A 21375-nucleotide genomic window follows, 5' to 3' on the forward strand; every position below is an offset into this window, starting at 1 on the left:
CAGAAGAGAAAGCGAAAAAAAAATTCTGAAGAAGAAGATGATGATTTGAAGAATAGGGTAAGAATATCAGAAGAAAACACTAAGGTTCTGAAGAAAGAAAGAGGAAGTTTTTACTAATCGATCGAGAGGGATAAGACTGAAGAATAGAGCAAAATTAAGTCCAATTTATAGAAGTTTGCTGTCTGCAGGGGACCCAAATTACTTGGAAACCAAGGTTTTTTTTGGCAGAGCATCTTTACTCGACTCCACTGCACTGGAGCGGCAGTTTATAATTCTCGAGTGTTGAGTTCTTCAGTGAGTCATAGATCGTTTAAGAGTAAAATAACAAACAGCAAAGTGTGTTCTGAGTCGACTAATAGTCCGTACTCAGTAGAAGCAACTCAGACTTTGAAACCTGCACTAAAATCTTATCCAGGAACCAAGTCAAGTCAATTAGGCAACTTCTTAAAACTCTTATGCCAGCTATAAGACAGGCCAATAGACGCCCAAGAGTGAAAAATGAAAAATGTAAGTGCAGAGATAAAATTCATCTGTTTCTTTTTCCATCATGCTTAATTGGACGTTAATCATTAACACCCAATATTGTTTGTTTAATGCTCTAACCATCATTTCCTTGTTCAATCAAATTAAACATGGATGAAATTAGCTAAATTCATGAATGTGTGCAAGGCTTGGTTTTCTGGCTTGATATATATATTTAGATTAGAAAGATAAGGTAAAACCTTTTGACGATTATTACATGGGAAAGAAACAACAGAAACAGTACAAGAGGAGTCAAAGTCGTGTGCACATTAAGAACTACTACTTAAGCAGCTTCATGTTTTGCCTAACAAAATTCTGCCATCTCGGAATTCCACTATTTTTGCTACACATCTTTCAAACCTAATGTCGCTTAAGGAATAGACTAAACCCTTTCATAAGAGCAGACAAGCTAATTACTATGTTGCTGTCTTTTGGCAAGGATGATGGAGAAAGAAGTACAGAAATACAATCTAGTTTAGGCTCTGTACTTTCTGATCCATATTATAACAGAACAAAAGGTAAAATGAATTTCATGGGCACTTTCTTTCTGATGGTTTACTTGTAGACAAGTTAACATCAAATTGAAAGCATCCAAAGTGACCCAGAACAGAAGCCATGTTTACATAGCAAGTTCATGGGCTGAGTATGAAACATACTATGCATTTGGAGGTTTAGCTTTAGAAGTATGCTTTAGAATCTCATCCAATCAATTTGATTCCTTAAAGAGTCCGTTGAACACACATAAAGGATCTTGAGTTATAAGTGTGGCAGGTTAGCAATGTATAATAGTAAACATCACTTATATCTGGATTGTCAAATTCATCTGGAGAAACAAATAGATACAGGGTGCAAAGCAGTATAATAGAAAATGTAATAGAGTTGTCGCTGCACTTACAATTTACAAATTGTGTTTGATCATTTTGTTGTCATATATAAATGTCAGGTTTTTACTGCATAGACCTGTTTTTCTAACATTTGCAAACTGATCCAGCAAACATTACTTCATAGGAGCTAGAAATGTGTAGATCAAAAGCAAGGTGACCACAACAATGGCTCCAGCTAGAGTGAACTTTGGACTAGTCCATAACATGAGGTTTGATCTTTCAGCTCTTTTGATAGGATCAACCTCCTCAGACAATGGGAAGTTGGAACGCTTTGGATTCCAGCTCACGTACTTATTTGGATTGAATTGTGAGAAGAGGGATTTCTTCCCTCGCTTTCTAAAACTTGACCAGGCCTTGTCCCAGTCTGTTGAGAACCTATCACCTGCGCATTAGTAGAGTTTTAGAATGCGTTAAGTCCAGTTATAGAAACATGCTCGAGGATGAGAAAATATATTGCTGATTAGAAGACGATAAGAAGAGCCACATCAATCATCGATTGTTGTGTAGTTACGGTTAAGCACAAAAAAGAACTCTGGAGTTCATTCCTTGACTAGGGCTGTAGTTGCCTAACAGTACAAGAGTGTATATACATCCTCCGGATGAATTTTACTTTTCCATATAATGATCACTATGCCTTCAAGTATTACTGGATTGCAGAGATTGGGTTGTACAGATAAACCCACAATTGCAATGTTGACGCACACATAAGGGGTAGTTAATTTACTCCTTCACACTCCACTCCTCTTGACAAACCTACCGACTGCAATTGAAATCTTCAATCACTAACAGCAGCTATCAAAGGAGACTTTATTTAGTTAGTTCCATGAAGAAACATCTCTAGTTAAATAAGGTAGGATCACAGTATTTGCGGCACCCGCAGAGAATGAAGTTTATGACCTCGATTCTAATGCTATTTAGGTCTGTAATGAATGAGTAGAATAAGAGTAAAGCTAACAACCTTGAAACTAAAGTTAATTAGATCTAGAGATATATCTTTTAGATACCACTGATTCTGCAGCACGCAGCCCACGCGGATTCCCTATATCAATTTGATGGGCGACCCGTTTTGGGTGAATGCCTTGCATCTACAGTGAATGGAGCTTAATCCACCGTGTCCAGTGTAGACTATCTATCTGTTCCATGAATTCTAAGAGGGAACTGAAACCTAAATTTGCCAAATTACCCGACCAAAGTCAAAAGAAAAATGGAAAACCCCATGCTTTTAAAAACATATGGGTCTTCGTAGTAGTTCATATCTTGAACTGCAGCACAGGAAGATAAGTACTTCCAATGTTTCTCTTAAAGGTTACAAAAAAAAAAAAAAAAAAAAACATCCTATAGCATAAAGGGTGCTTATCAGGAAATGACAATATAGCATTATGAATAGTAATTCAGGCAACAAAATCTAACTATTTTATTAGAAATAAAATCTATCTATAAACCTGATCTAAATCAATTCCACATGATTACTACAACAAAAAATTAACCATAGTTTCAGAAAAGAATACTCTACCTTTGTTCTTGTTTCCTTCTTCTCCAGGAGGAGATTTAGAACAATAAGGGGAACTTAAACCCCCCGAAGAAAATCTACAACTCCTTTTCCTTTTGAGTCTAGGACTCAAATTAATTACATTTCCAATTTGAAGATCCATAAACAAAAAATAAGTAAATTAGAATAAGAAATGGTTCTTTACTTCTGTTCAGATTTGCCAATAGTCTAGTTCACAGTTACATCTCTCTCTTATCAGATTCTGAGAGAAACACATGACTGTAATTTGTCCACCTCATCATCATCTGTGGTACCCACTTGTCATTAGATGTGGGTCCAATAGCCGTTATATTCTTCAGGCCGGATTTAAACATCCAACGGTTCCTCTGCTCTACTGGTTTAATGTCCGAATCTATAAGCGTTGGTGCCTAGTCAGTAATTTCCCATTCATTCCGGAATGATTCGCGAACGTATCCGAATGATATTTCCGAACTATTTGAATTCAGAACCTAATTTGTGGATTATATGACCTCACGGATGATTTGCAAACATATCTGAACTGACCGAATCCGAATGATATTTCCGAACTAGAATTCCCATATGTAACTCTCCGACCAGAGTTCTGTTGATTAGTTTTTGTTTGATTTTGTATATACTTTATATTTAAATACAATTATTCAGTTTAAATTTTCTATTGGCAGTTGTTTAACCAGTGTTTTATGTGTTGATTTTTGTTTAAAAATCTGTAAACTCGTTTTATAATACATTTATGCAATTAAATTGTTTACTTCTTGTTAAATAATCACGCTAAAATGTTTTTTCCCATCTTATAAATCATATACAAATAAAATTAGTCTCTTAATAAGGTCATAATACTTATCAATTTATCATATATGTAAGCCGAATTTTAAGTGCCGAACTCACATTTATAAAACGAATATGCACGTACGTATGTCGTTCCGAACTACTATCCGAACAATGAACCGTTGACCGGATTTTTGACCGAATCCGACCTATCCAAATCCGTATAATTCTCACATGTATGCCGTCCCGAATTACTACCCGTACCCCGAATTGCTAACTAGGCGTTGGTGTTCTATTTTTGCATCCATGGATCAAGCAGCTTATCCACTATATCAAAAAAAGCTGATCCATTTTATTTCATTTCATACCGTAAAAATTAATTTTGACTGGACACTCGAGGACTGAGGTTTGGTACCGCTTGGGTCTATTTCTTCAGGCTAAGATTTTAAAATCACTCAAGTCTACATTTACTGTTACGCTGCACTGGCGGAAAAATTAACAATTAGGCCCTACTTGGCTGCAGGGATATTTTCAGTCACGAAAATCTGCAGCTGCGACACTTCATAATGGTGAAGATATTTCCTGCTGCTTCCTAGTACGAATTTGAAGTTACTTCCACATTCAACATTACTCTTCTTGTGAAGACACTGATGGCAGTACTGTGTTTGGTCGACATCAACCAAAGGATGTGTGGAAAATTTCAAACTCAAACAGCTGGGTCAAGTCCCAATAGCTTAAGCAATCTCTACTAAGGACGCAACTATATTTTTCCAACAAGACTGGTTCTATTGGAATCTTTATCATCGAAACATAAGACACGTGGAGTTCTCTCTTGTCTTGTTAATTGCAGTCTTTCAGTTCTGCAAACAGTTCCATTTTAGCAAAGATAAAGATTCTCAGGCTTCACACATCCAGCGCAGTGAAAATTGTTGCACATTTGCCACTCAGTGTGCTCAGGCCATCTCTGTCAACACGCATCTCCAAAGAACAAATTGGAGTTCTTCATTCCTTGTCGGAGCTTGTCGGTTCGGCAGAGCAACGGCAGTTTTGCTTAACCAGATTTTGTTTCGCATTTGAAATAAGATTTATTGCAAGAGTACAAGCAACATCAAGCAAATTTAACTAAATGTGCACACTAGAAACAGTATACTACTCTCAAGTCATACACCAGGAAAAAAAAAACGTAATTAACCAAACCACATAAAAATCATCAGACTTCACAATATAAAATTTATTGTTGGAGAGTTCCTTCGACTCGATCCTGCATCCATTATTTATTACAGCCCGCACTTCAAACAGCAAAATACCACGTACTTTACGAGAGAACCACGGGAACCTTAAATCCTTACTCTAGAACTGAAACATAGAGAAGTAGTTAATTCGTGTCCATACCAATCTGGAGGCTGTTTGGGTGTAACAGCAGAAGATCTGAATTGCTTATTCAAACTGGATACCAGTTATCCCTTTACATTGTGCTACGTAACACACTGAAAGGCACTTTTTAAGCATACTGTTTGCCCAAATTCTCCTATCACCTCCATGCTAACTCTCAGTGTCTTACTAAACACCCATTTGGGTACAGTGGGACCAAGAACTGTACATTTAAAGTCTTAAACATCCTATTTTGGACTCCCACTTAGGACCAAAAAAGGGTTTTCATGTAAAAAGGACCTGACATGTACACCTCGAGCAGTTGCTTATCAGGAGCGAAAGTTTAGGTAGCTAGTTAACCTAGGATCACTATACTCCACCACGCTTCCAAAGTTTATAGTCCATTGAACCGACAGTGGGTTGCTACTAACCCTTCCAAAGGCATCTTAATCCAGCCAATGGTTTCCTTTCCGAGACACAAACCTTGGACGTGGGGTCGGCTTTGATACCATTTCAAGTACCCGACAAATACATCCCAAAAGCAATTGCCCATAAGAGGAGGATGTCTTAGTATCTACTAACCTAGGTTCATAACAACAGAGTAGTGTGAAAAAGAGATTTCATGAGGCAACAGCATACAGGTCAACAAGTTGTACGCATCTCAACATGAGAGATGGTTTTGATTGCTGTCCATAGCAATATCTCCTGCATCCGTGTCTCCTGCTTCTGTGTCTCCATCGTATGAGGATAGCGCATTTCTCTGCACCAGTAACAAAAATCAGCAACTTAGTCAAAACTCCATGAAGAACTATCATCATATAGGCTTCTGAATGATTGGAAGACGTCGGCTTTATTGAAATTTTGGTTGAGCATGATATTCAATCTTATCAACTTATTTAATATCTTTGGAGATTCTTCAGACAAACCAATGAGTCTTTGTGATCGTGAAGGGATTATTCACAAAAAGGTTCTCACTTGGCACAAAATAAACATGACAACTTTGAATACCTCAGTCTTGGTACGCCTTTAGAATCTCAAAACCTCCTTAATTCTTTTTGGAAAATCTTGACGTTTGTAAAGGAAGAAAAATAGATATGTATAGTTCCAAGACTTAAAGCACTTTATCATTAACCAAGTTTTTTATGAAAGCTTGCCGTATTTTTCCCCCAAGTAAAACTACAAGATATCATTTTTTGAAGTATTTCATCCTGCAGAGGCCAATCTGGACATACTAGTAAGGAACAAATCAGGTATATTTGGTTCTTTGGACATATATCATAACTTCAAACTAGAGATCTTGAACATCTATGTGTAACTGTACAAAACAGAAAATTGATTTAGACTTTCAGGGACTGTACATACACCTAGTAGCAAATCAAAACTTACCACGGTCCCAAATTCAGGGTTAGAAAGGTTGAGTGTAAGGTTTCTCATCAACAGCAAGACCTGCAGAAGTCAATCAAAAGATCTATGAGCATAAATAGAAGAACAACTTAAATTTTGTAACCAACAACCACTGCTTCCAAAATCCGACTATATCAGTTATCAGAAAAGAGATTCATAGACATTAATCAGGAAATACTTAACCCTACCCATTCCTTGGGATATTAGAGTGCAACATGCAACATTATCAATATCACTAAGTTTTACAAGTTGTTTGGTAAATTTAACAAAAATGGTGCTGGAATTTAGTCACCCCTTCAGCTTTCAAATTTCAATTCTTAATCATTTGAGAGCTAATCTATGTATAGCTGGCATATCAGAAAAAAACTCACGGTTTCAAAATTAATGGGATCCATGTCCTTGAGCTTCTGCATATGACCATTTGTGTCTGGATCAAACACGCTCCCAATGAAGCCATAAACTTCAGCGAAGTCCGGTATAACTGCAAATTATGCAGGATTAGGTTAGGCAACTAAGCATGGCATGGTAAAGTTTTTTTTTCCTTGTGATATCTATGATAAATAGGTATACAAAGGATAAAATGAGAACACACTGGAGAAGCAGAAAATAACAATTTCGATTTCTCGTATATCATTAGAACACAAAGAGAAGATTGTAAAGAAAATAACTATTATATATGTACTTAATAAGCTATCCAGTGAAATAGTTTTCAGAAGTTAATGCCACAAAGTCCACAACCCACTATATCTGATATGATTCAATGCCTCATAAAATGTGCATGTTATAAAAAGTTAAGAATACTACAATCTACTATGCAACAGTCAATTTTGTTTACCCTGCTTCTGAATGTCCGGAATCCTACTTGAGCTTCCCATGACACTAATGCCGCTGCTGCCAATACTTACTACCTCCTTCAATCCAATATCATCTGAATCAAGGGAGTAAGGATACTGTAAGACTGGATATTATCCTCTAGAAGAATATACCATCTATAAAGAAGTTCTGCACTATCAACTCTAACTTCTAGGTTCATACCTCCATCTCCGTGAATAACAGTATAATCATCAGGAGAGAGCTCACTTTCATTGGATGCTGAGCTTAAAATAACAGATGTCTCATCCCATATGGAATTTCCTGCTGCAAAGCTACTCAAAATAGAAGGATAATCCTCGGATCCTTGCAATGGTTCGAAAGCTGTCAATCATTCCAATGACACATGTTAGGATCTAACTGGTCGCGAAATCAGGAATCTACGACATTGTAACTAAGACTGACAAACCATTTCTTGATGCCTTATGGGGATAGGGATGAACAGCTTTGCGCTTGGGACGAGGAGGAGGAACATGGGCAATTGTACCATTCTTTTGAACCTTCAAAAAGTACTTTTGTGCATGACTCCTAATCTGTAAGCATAAATGTCAGTAACAATAGAACGCCACCACAAATTTGTGATTGTATACTATAATGGGCTAAATATCGAATCTGGGTAACCAAAAAACAAAATCGAAAATCAAATGTGGTCTAGGTGAACGATATCCGTGTACTATTAAATTGTTAGTCCAACAACTTCGCACGAGCCCGTGCTAAACAAGGGGGGAAGATTCTAAATGAGTGCATTGTCCAATGTATGTTGGTCTCAAGGGGTCCTACATATGGCCCAGGTTATCTTGTGGGTTCACTTCTTAGTCCAATAACTGGATTCAAGTGTATTTGTTAGTAAAAGTCTGTTCCTGGCAATCAAACAGCAACTCTAGGTCAGTACATACAGTCTTAAGTTTGATACCTACAAAATCAGATGTGCACACACAAAACTCCAGAGAATTGCATGATAACTATATGTGCACTCTGTATAATTTTGCTAGTTTATCTGTGATAAGATGTCAATGACTGAAAGAGCTAAAAACTCAAACAGCTGTCGCTTCCAGTCTACTGCATGTAGCATTTTGGTGGCAAACCTTAAGAAAGACCAGCAGATTTTCCCAAATGGCATTACCAATTTACCATTGCAAGGGATCAACCAAATTTGCTATTTACCGCCTACGTGGCAATCAACTCTCGGTTGTGCTCCAGGTGATTCGTGGCATTATCGCAAGTCTTACGAAATTCTAGCCGTCCACCTAAACGGGAGATGAGATGCTCAAAATAAATATAACTCTCTTGATGAAATTTAATACCACGGCGTATAACTTGGAAACCATAATTCCAATACTGCTCATTTAAATGGTCTTCCGGGAACTCCCCAACTTCTAACACACGCTATGATCATAAGCTCAGTAGAAGTAATCATCATATTGAAAGCAATACCTGAATCACTGTCTTAGAACCAACATAGTCCTCGATTTTCTTCCAGTCTCGATCAAATCTTTATTTACCATTTAACAAATCAGAAGTCGGTAAGATTCAATAAAATTCAAAAAGAAAAAAGAAAAAAAAGAAACTAGAAATAGCTATGTAGTAGTAAAGGTAAAAACTTACAGTTGAAGAGCTTCAAGAAACTTATCGTGTTCTTCATCAGTCCAATTTTCTCTAGATTTAGTAATAGTGTAAGGTTTCCTAATCTTCTTACCAGCAAGATCAGAGGAAGTAGATGTAGCCATGGATTGAGGACTAGAACTAGAAGAAGAGCTTGAATTCATCGTCAGGCAGGCTTGAAAAGTTTCTAATGAGAGAAAATCAGACGACCACAATAATAAAAAATTGTAATTCAAGTAGGCTGTCCCTGAATCGTTGTGTTGTGTGGCTTACAAGGAAAGACTGTAGACTGACTAGTGACAACTGCCTACCTGCACCTAGACCCACAATGACTAAAATACCAAGTTTCCACGTGTCAACCAACCATCGTTCTTCTTTATAGTGTGACTAAATTATAGCCCCTTATTATTATATTAAAAGAATTAATTAATGTTGTACTAAAAGAAAGTGATATATATGGGACCACATGTCTATATTTGGATTGTGGGGTGTATTTAATTAAGGTATATGCACGTTAATCAAGTCGAGACTCGAGAGTCGAGACAGCATGTTGGACTCCAGCTGGGCTGCTGGATCACACTTTTTAAAGTATCTATCTAATCAAACCTGTGATTACTATGTACCCAGTCAATTAGTCATCACACTTTTTAAAGTATCTATTTAATCAAACCTGTGATTACTATGTACCCAGTCAGTATTGATGAACCACATCATACTAATGAATCCAAACCTTATTGTGGGCGTTCTTTGATGGGGTATGAAGGACAAATCAGGAGTTGACATGTGTTTTTCATATTAATTGATTCCAACAAATTTTGTTTCCAAAAAAAACAAGACAAGTTTATTTTTTGAGAAAATATTGGTTATCTTAATTGCTTATATTTTATCTTTGATATTTTTGGAAGCAAAATTAGTTGAACCAATTAATATGAAAAACACATATCAACTTCTGATTTGTCCCTCATGCCCCCATCAAAGAACGTACACATCAAAAATTTATCCTTGATAATATAACATTAGCCATCACCCTTTTTAAAGTTTCTCATCTAATCAAACTTGTGATTACTATGTACCCAGTCAGTAGGACCCCAAAAAACTTAACCAAGTCAATGGCCATAAAATCAGGCGGAATCTACATTAAATAATATCTCTTCAACACGGCGAAAGTTAAGACTAACCTAAATCATAACCATATGTAGTACACTTAATACCTTTACTAAGAGGGAAAGCCTTTCAATAATACTTGGTAAAAGCAGCGATAACAGGATCCTTTATGTGTGGGCTTCCGTAGAACTTTCAAGAACTTTCAAATAGGAAATAACGATTTCAAATGATAAACCAGCAAGAGATGGCATATTACGGTATAAAACCGGGAAAGAATGAAGAAAGGACTCATTGCTTGGGTCCTCTCTAAGAAAACATTCAACAATATATACTATCCTGTTACTGCTATGATAATTTTCCATTGTTGAGGCATATTTAATTATCAAAAGTTATGCAATTGTACCATATGCTTACATCAGTAGACATCTACTAGGAACACATTAAGGAAGAGATATTCTAATATAAGTGTGCACGCAGGAGATATCAACATTAGTGAAAACTATAAGAAATTACAGTGTCGGACGCTCATTTTTGTATGTTAGAGAACTCTGAGGCATTGACATGACCTCAAAACTCACAGAAGATATGGTGCCTTGGTTGAGGTAGGCTGTACATTTTTCATTTGTAGGTAGTGTCTTAAGAATGTCACGGTTTTTAAGAGCTAGGAAAGTTCAAACTTAAACCTTGTTTCTCTGTGTTGGTTTCTCTAAGCAATTGATCTCTACATGCTTTCACTGAAGGGAGACATTCTTACAGATCTTGAATATACAGTACAATTCTTTCTGGCTAAAAATCCCATCCTTGCCAAGTCTATTATAGTGAATCTGCAGACATTGGAAAAGGCTGACATCACCAGAAGTTTGTGCCAATACTTGATACATAGACAGGAAGAAACACAATTACCTTGATATATAGACCATGAGGAATTGATGAACCAACCTTTAGTCAAGTTAACACATCTTCTACTCAGGCATCTCCAACTTCAGGTTATAACGATATGTGCTGTGAAGCCCTTCACCTCAGCCTAATTTCCTAAAATCATTTCCCTGCTTGCAAATCTCATAGTGTGAGGACATTAACACTAAAATTCCAACCAGTTTTTTTTTTTTTTTTGCAAAAATACCTCTGGGTTGAACTATTACCTTGAAATATTAATCAACCTGCCGAAAAAAAATGGCAACCCTGATAAGAAATAGAGAATAACACGCAAAAAAAAAAGAACCCAAAACCCTGTCCAAATACCTTTTGTGGCCATAAGATTTCTTTCGATTCATTATTGCTGCTGCTTTTGATTTCAATCTGTGTATAATCCACAAAAAAAAAAAAAATCTAAATGGCAACGAAACATTCAAAAATTAGCAGAGCTGCAGAAAATACAAACAAGAAAAAAGATTAGAGTTTATATGTAACCGTTTCCCGTAAGTTAATGCTAAGTTAGAATGATTCAATATAATACATCCCAGATCAAACAGCAACATACAATCAACTTTAAACTGGCGACTGATAGTTTTAACCCCCCAAAATACTAAAACACAAAGTGCTACTAACCTTGTTCCTGGATCTTCATTGCTCCCTGATGTTCCTTCTCACCAATTGAATGCATGATATTAATTGCTTTTTTTTTTATAGATTAAGATATGATATTAACTGCTAATCTGTAAAAAAAAAAAAAGGATGCTTGATACTCTGGCTGAATGTGAAAATCCATGAGCTTTGCGTAGCTTATATATATCTCTCTAACCTAATCTCTACGAAATTTCCTTTTTTGTTTCCATCGAATAGACGTGAAATTTCTATAATAATTTGGATTCGGATGCAATAATAGAATTTGTTTCCATTGAATAGACGTGCAATGATATCATTGTTTGGATTTGGATGTAAACTTACCATTAACTGCCAATGATAAAATCGCCTAACCTTAGACTCCACGAAACTTCCATCCTTTTCCATTAACTGCCAAAATCACTCGTTTGCCAAATTTAACATTAATTGCCGACGAAAGAATCAAATAAAAATTTATTTGCATTATTTTTTTCTCCATATGGAAATTCTCCAATTTTTCCAAATTTGTTCTTTTTTCTTTTCGTTTTTTCCCAAAAAGTTTCAAAGCATATGCTGTATACGGCACTTTATTTGCAGCCAATCCGAAGATCCAGATTTTATTAAAATCATATAACACTGTGTAAGAATCTGCTAAGCTATCACTCGATTTGGAGCGTCAGATCGAGCCAATTCTATTAAAAATTAACGGTCACGAAATGTAGGGGTATAATAAGTTGCTTTTCAGCTAACTATGAGCGAGAATTTTGTTCACCAGCCAATAGGAAGGGAGGTTACCGCAACTCTCGACGTGGAGTGAGAGATGACGTGGGGTTTTTAGGTTGTTGATGGAGGACCTTAGGGATGCTCATTAATGGTCATTACACAAGTACCCAAGAGGGGAAACCTATTGTATTGAGTGGGATTACACGAGAATTCGACTTAGTTATACACTTTGAGTAGGATTTGAACTTAGCAGTTGGCATATCTACAAACATATCAGGTCAGTTTAAGTGAGATGTTTGAGACATCAATATGTGTTGTAGTTATACACTTTTTAATTCCTTATTAACTCATTGTGGATGTGTAATCTTCATGAAGTCTGTCTAACAGATGACTTGCTAAAAGAATTTCGAAGAATTATGTGATGTGGTGAAGTTTCTAAGTTAACCAAATTTTTTTCTTTGAAAATATAAGTTATACTTCTTTATTTGAATCATATTATTACTTTTTTCTTAAAATCATACTTTCAAAAATAAAATTAAATATAAACAATTATTTTGTACATGTATAGTCACTAAAAAGAAAAAAGAAGCAAAAATCTGACTCAGTGAGTCACCTAGGCTGAAATAGTTGACAAAGCACGGGTTTCATAGTGGATCAAACTACACCCGACACATTACCTTTCTTCTTCTACAATGTGTTTGACCACCTGTGTTTAGATAAAATTTCACTTAAAATTCTTCGTATATGTATCATTTGTCTGAAATTCCTATTAATTTATTAGATTTAAAATGATAAAATGCTCTTCAATGAGAAGATGCAAAAAAAAAAAATATGACACAAGCGTGCTGAAATTATTTAGAGGCTTTGGGGAGAAAACATTATTTCTTGACAGAATACTCAAATGCACCTACACGGAAGAACTGCGCAACAGTTAGTGCTTTAGGCTCACTTGGTTATTCATAACGACACATTTTCCCTTCTTTTTTGATTTTCAAGGTAATACTTTAATCTTCGTCTCTTCCTCTCCGAGAAAAACCGCATCAATTTAAATCTCGAAGAGAGTATCCAGTGACATAAAAATCCGCAATATTTGTATACGATAAATCTAAATGGACGGTAAAAAAAAACTGTGCAAGAACCACTCTCACATGAGTTCTATAGTCGTTCAGGTAAGACCCTCCATTCTTATATGGGGTTTCACATTCCCCTATGAGGGGAGTTGGTTTTTACAAGGACTTTTGCAGTCCGGCTAGCAAAACTGTGATTAGGTAAATCTCCAGCTGAATGAGGGTGTTTACCAATATAACTAATAAAAAAAACATCATTGAATCACCTAAAAAGTTCAATAGTAATGCATCGAAAAAGTCAGCAAGATCACACTCCGCAATAACTAATAAACAAAACCCGTGTCGTTACCGGCACGGGCCGTATCCTAGTCTATCTTACAAAAACAAATATGTTCCCAATCTGACGGATATGGATAGGCCTTTTACAGTGATCGATGGCTCCCATTCCTTTTAAAGTGCAAGGGATAAATCGTGGATGGAAATGAACCCACTTCTTACGCCCACATCCAACGTCCTATATTTGATTTCCCCTTAAATGTACATGCGTTATGCACATTAAAGATAGGGTTAGGCGGATATCCCCAAGTTATATGTGAAGTCTTCTTCCGTTACACAAGAATAAATATTTTATTGAATGCTATTAACGTCGGATTTTCCACTATCAGGCCTTCTGCAAACAAATGATATTAATGATAGCCAACATTGGGTTGGAAAGCATGATAGTGTTCTAGGTTGAGGCAAATTCATGACTTTACCATTATCTTTTTCGTTTTGTTTTTTATGGAAAGTTGTTTTCTTTTGTTTTTCTTATATCTTATCATTAACTTGAATATCGGTTTTTAATATCATTTGTTAGTGATTTTTTAGCTTTCCCTATACGAGTCTTCAGAAGTATTTGAAGCCTCCATGATTGATCAGGTTCGTGATTTTCTTCTATTTCTGTTTTCGGTTCTATTTTATTTGTTGAAAATTGATGTAGTTCATAGTCCACATACTTGAGTTTCTATTTTTCTATTGGAAAACCCCCGCGATTCATGAGATTTAAGGTATATCTCTCTGTTAGAGCATTGCTCGGTTGAACCCACCAAGCGTTGGTATGTCAAATTTGGTTGTCATATTTTAGTGAACCAAAACTCGTTTAAAGAGTCGCTTGATTATTTACTATAGTCAACTTCGTATAGGTTAGCTAGAAAGTTATTAGGATATGAGACTTACAAGTATTACTCGAAGACTTGAAGAATGTGAAGAAGTAAATAGCTACATCGACGACATCATCCTTCCTCTTGAGGTTAGTAATATTTTGACTTGAACTGTTTCATTCCTAACGTATCTCTAAATTGAAAACATAACTGCAAAGTTGTGAATGATTATACTCTAGTTAGACGTAGTATTAAGGATTATAATAGAAGTATAACGCCTATCTTTTGAACTTCGTATATAAGACATCAACATAATCGTATGGATGCTATTGTAATTATGTATGGGTATGGGTGAATATTTCGTTCTAGGAAACAATGTTTTACATTCGTTTGAAGGAAGTACAATTCATAAACTTGTTTTGTGAATCGAAAGGGAAATCGCTAGGCTTATTGGTATTGTTATTCATTGCAAATCTTTGGATTACTAATATGTGTGTTTAGTATAATCTCTCATAAATTGTTTATGTATCTTGGTAAAACTATTCACAGTGCGTGACTTATGTATCAGTATGACATTTATTAGTGAAACCAATCTTAAGTAATCACCTGAGATGGTATGATCGATATTTGTAATTGGTGTGACCATTCCTAGTCATTGGATAACCGATCCTAGAACTTGGTGGGACTAATCTCAAGATGTGTAATCGATTGTAGTAGGTTAACAAATTTTAGTAATTGGTGTAACCGATCTTATAACTTGTGCAACCGATCACAAGTAATACCATGAGATAGTGGTAACCGATCCTGGTACTTAGTTAACCATTTTATGGAAACTAGTGCAACCGATCCTAGTAGCCACTTGGAGGTAGAACCGAAACTTGTGTTTGGTAGAACCGTTAAACCAATGAATGGTGATTGAATGTTTTTGATCAATCACATAGTTCTTGGAAATCAGATAAACCAATTCTAAACTCGTTTGGAAGTGTGGCAAATCGGTTCCAAGATTGTAAATATGAAAAAGGATTTACAAAGTAAAGATGTCGACATACTTTGAACATGTGCAGTAATTCTTATCTATTATTGTTGAAAGATATTCCTTAATAACTAAAGGAGAATCCCGAATCGAAATAAATTAAGAATCTTTTAATTAAGGTTTTTAATTTTATATGCTTTTAATTTCCAGCAATTAAATGCATATCTTTAGAAAATAAAAATTGGTAATGTGCATTTACTAATTGGAGATTTTCTACTGAGATTTCGGTCAATATTTGGACAGAGCATTTTCAGGAATTATGAAAACCGATTTTGGCTTTATTGCATATCTTTGAGAATATTCGGTTTTGGAAATTCTTTAGTGTCCAAACTTCCTTGGTCTATAAATATTGAAGTTTGCATTTCGAGCAAACTAATCCTCAGAGCCAGCAAAACTACCTAGTTGTGTTGTTACTGGTGGAGCCGTCTATTCAGAGATGAAAGTACCCTAATTAGGAAGAGACCGCTTGTTTTAAAGACTTATTTGGAATTGAGAAGCTCTACGAGTAACGTTGGTGGGAAACTAGATAATTGCAGTTTATTATTAGTTTTTGATTGATTTGATTGACTAACAGTTGTTGAAATTTGATTGCACCTAGTTTGTTTATGCTTGAGAATCTTCTCTTCTGATATAAGATTCATTCAAACTAGGTCGAAGTATCGACGGGGATCTTTAGACTGTTTGTATATCTAAAGACGTCTTGTGATAATCCATCGTTAACAGACTCCGTTCTGTGTGTGATTGATCACAAGAGATTCAAGTTGTTTGTGTGCAGGTGTTTATTGAATATCTAAGAAGATTTGAAGACAAAAAAGATTTATTATTTGAGTTCATAATCTTTGGTGTGCACAAAACTTGACCGGCTGGGGATCCAACTATAATCGGTTTATCTTTTGATAGATTGGATTGATTAGTTGCGTAGATCGGCATCAATACATTTTTTTGTGATTCATAGTATTGATTGCATAGTCTAAACAATTACTTTGGTAGTTGTTGAATAGATTGATCTAAAACCCGACAAAGGAGGTTATTGGTTAAACGGAAGAGCCTTTTGTCAAACTCATATCACGTTGTTTGAAAGAGTTGTTACCGAACAGATTTGTTGTTCCTTTACTATTTGGAATACGAACCAAAGGAATTGTTCCAAGTGCATGACTTATTGCAAGTTGGAGGCGCAGGGATACTGAGGGAACTAGGTGAACTATAGTTTTAATTGCTTGGTCTCAACTATACGAAGTTGGTTTGGATTTTGTATAGCGGCTTAATTATGAGAGTGTTCAATTCTGGACAAGGTCCCGGGGTTTTTCTGCATTTGTGGTTTCCTTGTTAACAAAATATTGTTGTGTCTTTTACTTTTCTATTTCCGCAATTATAATTGATTTATTATAATTAGAAGTAAAATACACAAACGTTAATTCCTAATTACTTGATAGCAATCCTATAGTGTTTGGTTAAGTCCGAACCTATTATCAAGTAATCATACTTCGTTGTTGTATTGTCTCGATCTTGTATCCATAGTCAATCACGCAAGTTATCTTGTTGTCGTATTGTCTCGATCTCGTATCCATAGACGATCACACGAAGTGTGAACCGATTCGTTGTATTGTCTCTACTCAGTCCATAGACAATCACTTTCGGAGAAAGGACTTATAGGTGGAAAAGTTTTAGATTGAGGTACATTTGGGTACCCTCGTCTTTTCACTCTCATGAATTTTTTGGTGTTACATGGTTAATTTAGGAAGTGGTTTTGATGATGGGTTTGTTTCTGATTGTGGGTTTTGAAAAAGCGGGGGTCTAACAACCACACCCAATATTTTGTTTGGAAATCTGAATAGACAAGCTCCAATATACTTTCAAGAGAATCAACTAGACAGTCAGACTCAATCTTAAGAAAATTATATCAAAGAGTTTTATATCTCTATCTCTTGATTCAATCCGCAATCAGCAAATAGGAATTTGCGAGCCTGATTGAATATAAGAGGATTAACTTGAATGGTACCAAAGACCAATGTTCAAGTGTCAATCAATTCACTCAACAACCCAAAGGTCGGATACAAGAACTGATTGATCTTAACGTACAACCTGTGATATTTCTATTATATAAATAAAATATAATACGGAAAAGAAATAATACAGACACCAGAATTTTGTTAACGAGGAAACCGCAAATGCAGAAAAACCCCGGGACCTAGTCCAGAATAAACACACACTGATTATAATTTGTTACACCAATTTCTTACTACCTATTCGGACTAGATGTAATACCTTCTTCAGCACTTGCAGACCTCCTAGCAGAATACCGATTCTCTTTAGAAATTCTTCACACAAATCTTCTAGTAGAACCCAAGGCTCTCTTTAGAAGATACCAAAACACGATTGATACGACTCGATACTTTGTTTGCACAAAACACCGGTTTGATTTCCTTTTAGATATGAATCAAGGTTTTGGAAATCTTGTGTTTATTTTGATAAAAACAATTACTAGGTAAAAGTAATATCAAAACAAACTCGTAGATTAGGGATTATTATACTCTTCAAAAATAGGAAGAGAAACCTAATAACTCTACAACAAGAACAACTAGAATAAATCTAGAGATATCTTGTTTGAAACTTCTCAAGGATTTTTACGAGATGCCTCAATAGATGTTTTTCATCTTAGTCTCCGATTTCGACTAACAAGTGTTGGTATACGAGGGGAAACTGAAATCTATCAAAACCTAGGGTTTATGATCAACAACTCTTGAATGGTTTTATATCAGAAGAGAAAACCTTAGTATAGACAAGAATGAAAAACCTATATTACAAGTTGTATAATCAATCACGAATATTTAATTCAACTTGGCTTTGTGATCCCCAATACAAAGGCTTTATCTCACTCTTGCTCACGAAGAACAGAAGACATGGAAACAACCTGCAAAGCTTACGCCTATTTTCCAAAAGGGATGAAAAACGTGTAAACTCACGAACCCTTTATTTATAATGAACAATAGCTTGGAAGCTAAGCAAAGCTATTTTCCTTTTTCAAGACACTCCTAAAAATGGGAGTCTTTCCTAAGTTACAAATATTATGCATAAATAATTAATTAGCAAATATTTATTTATGTGAATAAATCACATTCTAACTTAGGCAGGAATTAAAAGTTATCACAAACACTTTAATATGGTAATCAAATATGTTTGGATTAATATCCATCTTGCTTAGACAAGGAAACATCACCAACTTGACCAAAAATAGCTTTTAGTCACGTAATAGGGCCCAAGTCCATGAACTGTTACAAACAGCCCATGAATTGTTTCATACTAACGAACTTTAATAAATCACTCATAACTTCATCGTTATAACTCGGAATTGAGTGATTCTTGGATCGTTGGATTCATAAGCTCATTCATTATAACATGAGATTCTTTATAAGGATAAAGTTTATTGTCTCCAAGGTCATGAATCAAATAACCTCAAGTATATCTACATAAATGTACATCTACTGTCATCGGAATTGTTCCATAGAGTGAGCATATATATTGATAGAATAGAAAGGTAAAATTGAACAAGAATCCAAATGAAATAAATCACATACCTTTGTTGACGAAGTACTTGTTTATGTCTTCTTGTAGTCTTCAATCTTCAATCTTCATCCTTTAAGGATAGCTTCGATTCAACTTCTTAGACCTAATCTAGTCCGAAACTATCTTTAGTATGCTAAATCAAGAATGCATTTTGACAACTAAAATTGAAAACTAACTTGACATACCAACGCTAGTAGGTTCAACCGAGCAGTGCTCTAACAGTCTCCCCCTTTGTCAATTTTAGTGAAAAAACCATTTTACATATGGCTTGTACTTGTTAAAAGCAAAATCGACAAGCTTGATTTCCTTGGTTCTTCAACTCTTTATGTGTTCATATTGTAATTGTTGAAGATCCATCAAAGTTTCATTGTATCACAACTTTGACAATAATAATACGGTGATATGTATCGCTCCCCCTTAGTCAATACTCATCTCAACATGAAAACCACTCCCCCTTACATAATGATCCGTAAACCATATGTATATGTAGTGTGAACTACAAAATAATTCTCCCCCTTTTTGTCAATATAAATTGGCAAAGGTACAAAGACTGCTGGGATCCTCATGAAATTTTCACGGAGACACTTCGTGACCAAAAGAAAGAAGCATATCAACTTTGTTTAGACGATAACACAGAGTCGAAACTTAGTGACTTCATCAGGGAGTTTATAAATATACAAGTAACCCCTTCATGTTCCAAACACGATTCTCCCTACAAATATATGACAATTAAGCACAAGTTCATTTAAGAACTCTCCCTCATTAGATGTCATTCCCGAAAGAACAACAAGAGTGACCTTACTCTAGAGATAAGGATTTATATATTGGATTTTAGAAAACCCACAAGGAGATGCGAATTAAGAACCAATCATTGAAAGTCTCTCATGAGATCAAGTTAATGACCAATAGAACTATCTCATGGTAATAATACACAATATGTAATCATGAAGATCAAATATTGTGATAATCTTTTCTAAGATACAAACTTGTATGAACAAGAATTGATATGCTTAGAAGGAAGAATAATCTTTTCCATAAGGATTTACACCAAGAATGGTTACCGCAAGAATATGTCAAAAGATTCTTTGACAATAAAAACCAACATCCATGGTTTTTATAATTGATTCTAACCTGTTATATTTAATACTTCCAATCACAAATCAAGTTAGGTAATTAAGACTCATATATGTGGTACCTAACCATATTCATCTTAACCATAACTAGTTCAAATGACTTCATATTGACTAGTTAGAAAGTTGTTCAATTGCAAGGAAATCTTATGTAACTACACAAGACACAATTGAAGCAAAGATGATTTGATTCACTTGAATCGGTTCATGAACTTTTATATCCACGGTATGCAAACTGCATTCCTTAGTCTTTTTAAGTTTAATTTTAGAAATCATCTTCAGATATATAACCTTCTCAAGTTCGCAGACTAGGTTCGTGGACTTAAGTTACCGGGAAGAGTTGACAAACTCCAGCAGAAATTCTCGGGTATGAGAACTTCGCCGGTTCACGGACTTAGTTTCACGCAAGTAGTTTGTCAAATACAGCAGAAATTCTCGGGTTTGAGAACTTCGGCAATTCGCGGACTGAGTTTGCAGACTTGGATCGAGACATTCTTCCGGTTCTCTTGATCAACAAAGTTCACAAACTTTGGTTCAAGGAATAAGACTTATACATAAATGTGTTTCCAAAACAATGCTTATGTCCACCATTGGTTATATAATCTAAACTCTCGTTCCAATCATTGAAACATTCTTAGACGGCGTTATATAGTTGTTATTCACAAACCATTTCTCGTCAAAGCCATTTTCAAAGTGATTGAAACATAACATGACTTTTGTCACTTGGTAAAGATGAACTTGGTTAAAGTGAATGCTTACCAACACATATTTCGAGAAATATGTAAGCGAGATAAACTCAGCTCGAAACAATAAATTGTTCCACATATTCATAAATTTCCCAACATAATTTGTGCGCCCCAATTCTTTTGCAATCCTCACCGTATTTACAAGGGCTTCTTGGTGAGGATACACTTTCAACACAATTAGGTTGTGTTGAGGTGAACAAAATCTTGCTCACCAGAGGTATTCGAAACAAAATCATGCACGGACTCTAGGAATATAACAACTTCCTTGAAACTTTCAATAACTGTTCCATACCTTTTTAAGACGTTATCCCTTGTCGAACTCTTGTCTGGGAGATCCTTCTTAATAGTACTTGTTGTTTATTGGTTTTCTTTGGTACCCAT

At 35.4% G+C, this 21375-nt stretch overlaps 2 protein-coding genes and 1 long non-coding RNA gene across 6 annotated transcripts; all 3 read right to left on the reverse strand.

The window, feature by feature from the left end:
- Positions 1 to 1294: 1294 nt before the first annotated feature.
- LOC113323228 lies at positions 1295 to 3128 on the reverse strand. The gene is made up of 2 exons (XM_026571511.1): positions 2920 to 3128; positions 1295 to 1788 (listed from the first exon to the last, which is right to left on the reverse strand). Exons 1-2 carry the CDS (start codon positions 3056 to 3058, stop codon positions 1520 to 1522), a joined length of 408 nt encoding a protein of 135 aa, XP_026427296.1. The 5' UTR covers positions 3059 to 3128; the 3' UTR covers positions 1295 to 1519.
- A 1640-nt stretch (positions 3129 to 4768) lies between these two features.
- On the reverse strand, positions 4769 to 9160 carry LOC113322278 (protein REVEILLE 8-like). Of its 3 annotated transcripts, none has more exons than XM_026570339.1 (9): positions 8950 to 9159; positions 8779 to 8836; positions 7754 to 7877; positions 7510 to 7668; positions 7310 to 7402; positions 6846 to 6955; positions 6457 to 6516; positions 5710 to 5830; positions 4769 to 5055 (listed from the first exon to the last, which is right to left on the reverse strand). In XM_026570339.1, exons 1-8 carry the CDS (start codon positions 9108 to 9110, stop codon positions 5732 to 5734), a joined length of 864 nt encoding a protein of 287 aa, XP_026426124.1. In that variant the 5' UTR covers positions 9111 to 9159; the 3' UTR covers positions 4769 to 5055; positions 5710 to 5731. The 3 variants fall into 3 exon arrangements, 2 of the variants coding, with proteins under 2 accessions (XP_026426124.1, XP_026426125.1); XR_003347104.1 differs by having other exon boundaries at positions 4788 to 5055; positions 5653 to 5830; positions 8950 to 9160; XM_026570340.1 differs by lacking the exon at positions 4769 to 5055 and having other exon boundaries at positions 5114 to 5830; positions 8950 to 9160.
- Positions 9161 to 9692: 532 nt separating this feature from the next.
- On the reverse strand, positions 9693 to 12080 carry LOC113320395. Of its 2 annotated transcripts, XR_003346079.1 has the most exons (6): positions 11938 to 12080; positions 11599 to 11705; positions 11293 to 11349; positions 11193 to 11210; positions 10954 to 11096; positions 9693 to 10874 (listed from the first exon to the last, which is right to left on the reverse strand). It is a non-coding gene; the product is annotated as an uncharacterized LOC113320395 (long non-coding RNA). The 2 variants fall into 2 exon arrangements; XR_003346078.1 differs by lacking the exon at positions 11938 to 12080 and having other exon boundaries at positions 11599 to 11846.
- Positions 12081 to 21375: the final 9295 nt, after the last annotated feature.

The sequence above is a fragment of the Papaver somniferum genome, chromosome 11 (genome assembly GCF_003573695.1).
Source record: "Papaver somniferum cultivar HN1 chromosome 11, ASM357369v1, whole genome shotgun sequence".
Classification (NCBI taxonomy): Eukaryota; Viridiplantae; Streptophyta; class Magnoliopsida; order Ranunculales; family Papaveraceae; genus Papaver; species Papaver somniferum.

Coding starts and splice junctions, on each gene's coding strand:
- LOC113323228 (XM_026571511.1), bottom strand. CDS start 3,058: ATGGATCTTCAAATTGGAAATGTAATTAATTTGAGTCCTAGACTCAAA. Junction 1,789..2,919: donor AGAAGGAAACAAGAACAAAG/GTAGAGTATTCT, acceptor ACTAATGCGCAG/GTGATAGGTTCTCAACAGAC.
- LOC113322278 (XM_026570339.1), bottom strand. CDS start 9,110: ATGAATTCAAGCTCTTCTTCTAGTTCTAGTCCTCAATCCATGGCTACA. Junction 7,669..7,753: donor CCATAAGGCATCAAGAAATG/GTTTGTCAGTCT, acceptor AATGATTGACAG/CTTTCGAACCATTGCAAGGA. Junction 7,403..7,509: donor TGTTATTCACGGAGATGGAG/GTATGAACCTAG, acceptor CCCTTGATTCAG/ATGATATTGGATTGAAGGAG.